The sequence below is a fragment of the Chelonus insularis genome, unplaced genomic scaffold, assembly GCF_013357705.1.
Source record: "Chelonus insularis isolate UGA/USDA-ARS -01 unplaced genomic scaffold, ASM1335770v1 contig_3_pilon, whole genome shotgun sequence".
NCBI lineage: Eukaryota > Metazoa > Arthropoda > Insecta > Hymenoptera > Braconidae > Chelonus > Chelonus insularis.
In genome coordinates, this window is record NW_023276556.1 from 535,083 (window position 1) to 539,913 (window position 4,831).

Genomic DNA, 4,831 nt, shown 5'->3' on the forward strand with positions numbered 1-4,831 from the left:
AAATGTCTGATGACATTTATTCAAGTAAAAATTTCCTTTAATTGAATGTATTCCCTTGCATTGAAGGAAATAGATACATACATAATATTGATTCCATCACTTTGAGTGGATCAATCGTTAACAGCATTTATGATATGCTCTTACGGTTCATTGGTAACAATGGTATAATGCTAGAGTATTACCATGAAATTGAATGAATTCGTAATAAGAGGAATCTATGTAATACGATTGTAATATTAGAGAGAAATTTAATACATACATACAATATTTATTTAGCTGAATAATTATTTAATGAATATTAACTTGTATTAAATGATTTAAAACTTATAAGTATAGATGATATTTATACACTACTAGCAAATAATTAATAGCATCCAGGAAATGGATCAACTCGGTTCTTTCTCATTATAAAAGAAATCTTTCTGCTCATGTCTTCATCATACAACGATTTACATCTTTCATAATTAATCCGACGTCTTACTTGTGTTGGCTTTTCGTAATATCTAGTCCTTCTCCATTGATCAAGGAATCCTTCCCGACCCATTATCCTATTGAGAATACGAAATGCAGCATCTACGTTGCCATTTTGTACGAGGACTGTTCTTGAAATAAATTTCGCGTGTCGCATATTACTGTTGTAATAAAAAAAGGTTAAGTTTTTTTAATAAATTATTTATAAGAATAAATATATAAATATTATGAATTACCTCAATTTCTTTTTGGTAGTTCGATTTTCAACAAATAAACAATGGTTTTAGGTTATGGTTATGTGAGGCAAAGTTAGGTTTTCGATTCAAATTCCGTATCTCTCTGCCATCAGCAGTTCATTTTTAAAACTTTTAATTAATCTTTAAACTAGCGATAGAAGATAAAGAAGTAATAAAAAAAATTTCATTTGATCAACAACAGATATTGTCTATATGTACATTTCTTGTTATCGACAGCATGTATAAACTAAAAATTAATGAATAATACAATTATGAACGAAAAAATATAATATTTTCTACATAAGATTTTTTATGGAGTTAATAATTAATTTGTTTGATTGATAAATTCAGAAAATTATAATGAAAATTTGAAATTTACCCACTTGACGTTATATGACCTCTGGCGGAGAACTCGTTAAATATTAGCGATAGATATATGACGTATTGTCGGGGTCGGTTAACAAAGGTGTGTGCAACTGTTCTATTGGAATGTTTGTAAAGTTCTCCTGAAAGATTTTTGGGATTTTCTTTCGTAAAATTAACTGATTGACTCCAAAAATGGCTGGTGCTATTAAAGGGGTAATTATAAACTTCAATTATGGCACTTGAACTTTGAACACACTTGTACAATACAATAAAACAAATTTTTTCGTATTACACAATGATTATAACCTTATAAATGGAATCAACAAGGAATAATAATATTGGTTTTATTATTACAGTCAACTTTTTTAAAAGGTCTTGCAGTCGAAAAAAATCCCCACCTAAAACTTACTGCCAATTATCAAAAACTCCTTTACGCTCTTGCTAAACTACCAGAAACATCAGCTTATAGAAGACACACTGAAAGTATTACAAAAGAAAGACTTCATCATGTTCAAACGGTAAGATCACATTAATTTCTCTTTGAGAAAATTATTCTAATTCATGAATGACCTGATTCATTAAATATTCAAGACTCCTAACATCGAAGAGCTTGAAAAAAAGATTGACTGTGGTCAAGTTGAAGAGTTAATTGTACAAGCTCGAAATGAAACAATGTTAGCTCGTAGAATGAGCGTTTGGAAACCATGGGAACCTCTAGCTGAGCCACCACCACCAAATCAGTGGACTTGGCCACCAACAAAGTAATTGTTTTCTAAATTAGTATAAAAGTATAATTTATTTAGTTATATGAATTATACAATATATACATCTTATCTGACGCAAGTATAAATCAGTTTGTGAATATTAATATAAAATTAAATACCAAATAAGATAAATTATCAACATTTTATCAATTTATTGTAACTAGTTTCTTTTGAATTAATTTTTATTTTTTTTTACTTGGAAAATTATCTAAAAATACCTTTTTCATTTGAATGATAAAACCCACAAATGTTAAAAAATTTGATAAAATTTTAACTCTTTAGAAATTGTTCCTTTGTTAATAGTCTGTGAACATGTTTTATCTTGCATAATTTTTTTTTATTTAAAAAACAAAGATAAGAAAAAATTTCAGTTAAAATATTCATAAAAAACAAGCAGTGATAGAATAAAAATATTCAGGAATTTAATTTTATCAGATTGAAAGGTTAATTAAATTAAATACTATCACATCCATGAAAAAATCCTTATGTTTGTATGTCACCATTACTTCAGCTTTATTCAAGTGAGATCTAACAATTTAATCATTCCTGAAATGGATCAATGAAGTAAATGATTGAATAGAGAAGTAGGTTCTACGTCCATGAATGGATTTTCATCACTAAACTTGGAATAATTATCCCTTAACGAGTGATGGAGGGACTGGATAGCGGGAAAGTGGATAAGTTAGATGGAATGAGAGTTAGAATAGGAGAAAAATTCGCGAGAGTAAAAAGAAATGGTCAGAGAAGTATACCTGTTGGTTCTTTGATGTTACAGGTAGAAGGAGAAAGAAATAGAGAAGAGTGGGAGAGGTGTGGTGATGCGGTTTTGTGCAAGTGAGATGATGTGAGTGAACAGAGCACGATGTGTGTGGAGGTAGAGAGTAACGAAGGAAAGGAGGAGAGCTCGAGTTCTGAGAGAACGCGCGACTGTCGCACTTGCCTCCGAGACATCGTTGACGCAACACTGCGCGCGTGTTTCTCGTCGAGGATGTAAACAAAGTTACGATCGTGTGTTCATGTTTACGCATGTTTTCCCTTTCTTTCTTATTGTTGTTATTAAACGACAATCATATTAACGGGAACAGTTACAAGGATATTGAAGAACCATTTGATGTCTTTAAAATAAAATCGATAATTGACGGATTGTAAGTGAATATTACTATCAGATAAAATTTATACAAGTGTTTTAAAATTGAAACAGTATATAACAATCGAATTTAAAGAAATTCCATTTACGTTGGCGAATGATTAAATAATTCTTACAAAATACAATCTTGATTGTTGAACTTTTTTTTTATTTAGTAAAGTTGGCTGCAATAAGCCGAGTAATCGGGCAGATTGTTGCTGTTGTGGAGCGGTTTTTACACAGTGAATAGTATTGTTCGGCTTTGTTCGTTTGGATCACCGTGGACCTTTTACTGTCGAGAACACGCCGCGGGTACAGTGAACCCCTAGCGTTCGTTGTCGGTCTATCTGTGTCGGATTGAAATATCGGTGGCGCCGTGGGAAAGGGATCACCGGCACGCCGAAGGCTCCATTATCGGTAAGTGTCGATTTCATTTGTAATGCCCTGAAATTCGCTTTCGGACTCTAATGAACTAGAGTTATCAATTTCTGCATGATTATCCGCGAGAATATCTAATCATTTGAATGAGTCTGCATTCATTAACGTATTGCGAAGTTAATTCATCAACTACTAGACATGCTTCTACAGCAGTAGACGATTAATTTATGGGTATTAGAGACATTTTTTGCGTGCGTGTTATTGTATCAGAAGGTCTTGATCAACCACAAATGTTTCTTTCAAATACTTTGTAAACAATAACATCTGTTATTACTAATACACATTACATATTTCATTCGAATACCAAGTATTTTTATGACCCTAGTGTTGATAAAAAAAATTTGTAGTTTTCTAGTTGAGTTACAAAATTGATATTGAATTGACAATTCGGAGTAGTTATAGAGATAAATATATAATAGAGGAACTATAAATTGGAGTAATTATTTAATTTTTTACGTTTTTTTAATTGAAAAGTTAAATTAAACTTCAGTCAGATAATTGAAATTTTACATCTAAATTAATTTAACAATTTTTTGTTAATAGTTTATAAATAAATTCAAATGACCTACTAATAACATAATACAAATGTTCTCTTCGATATTATCAGAATGATTAGAAATAATTACGAACAATCTTGACATTATACACACAAGCATTCACAACATTCGACATTCTTTCTTTTTTGGGGTCCTGATCAAGGCCAAGAATGTATTATTTACAAACAAAAACTATTCTGTTTACTATTCTGAAACATGAATTAAAATTCCAACTAATTATTTCGATCTTGATCTTCTTCGAAATTTTATTTTTTTCTATCTATAAACTCTATTTCTAAACAGCCATAAATTGCTCAGTACTCATCAAGAGGTAGTTTATGAAATGAATTCAAATATATTCAGCCTATAATTGATACTCCATGGAAATATTTATAAAGATGAATGAACATAGAGAGGTAGGATACTGATTTAGACATTAATCATAGTTTATTTATTTACACTTTCTGGATGTTTTGATAGGAGTGAGTGTTACATACCTAATAGTAGAGTGTCGTAGATAAATAATAACTTTCACTGGCGTGCCAAAGTGTTATGAAACGATTGATTGTAATAATGTGAAAGTGTCGCCGTATATATCTGGTGGAATAAAAAATAGAGAGCGGGTTGTTCATTAAGCTACCGATTGCGGATGAGGTAAAAGCGAGAGGAATAGATGGAATGCAAGTCGGTGTATGAGATTTTATCAGCAATGTCAAGCACCCTTCGAGAGCGATCTAAAGGCGGTATATCGTCGATTGCAAAGAGCGAGGGTCTGTCTGGTGAGTCTTTGGAATTCGTTCTCCCGCCCTTCTCTCTTATATGTTAGACCCTGGAAAATCCTGTGTGATCTTGCGATCTACAGCTTTGTGCACAACCACTTGGATTCTCTCTACC

The 4,831-nt window shown here is 31.4% G+C and overlaps 2 protein-coding genes across 3 annotated transcripts; one reads left to right on the top strand and one right to left on the bottom strand.

Moving 5' to 3' along the window:
- Positions 1 to 865, bottom strand: mRpS21 (mitochondrial ribosomal protein S21). The gene is made up of 2 exons (XM_035085946.1): positions 708 to 865; positions 1 to 632 (listed from the first exon to the last, which is right to left on the bottom strand). Exon 2 carries the CDS (start codon positions 626 to 628, stop codon positions 365 to 367), a length of 264 nt encoding a protein of 87 aa, XP_034941837.1. The 5' UTR covers positions 629 to 632; positions 708 to 865; the 3' UTR covers positions 1 to 364.
- A 280-nt stretch (positions 866 to 1,145) lies between these two features.
- Positions 1,146 to 3,815, top strand: ND-13B (NADH dehydrogenase (ubiquinone) subunit ND-13B). Of its 2 annotated transcripts, XR_004690517.1 has the most exons (5): positions 1,146 to 1,286; positions 1,430 to 1,591; positions 1,665 to 1,834; positions 2,613 to 2,982; positions 3,140 to 3,813. XR_004690517.1 is itself a non-coding variant. In XM_035085944.1 (4 exons), the coding sequence occupies exons 1-4, from the start codon at positions 1,266 to 1,268 to the stop codon at positions 2,614 to 2,616; spliced, it is 357 nt and encodes a 118-aa protein (XP_034941835.1). In that variant the 5' UTR covers positions 1,146 to 1,265; the 3' UTR covers positions 2,617 to 3,815. The 2 variants fall into 2 exon arrangements, 1 of the variants encoding a protein (XP_034941835.1); XM_035085944.1 differs by having other exon boundaries at positions 2,613 to 3,815.
- Positions 3,816 to 4,831: the final 1,016 nt, after the last annotated feature.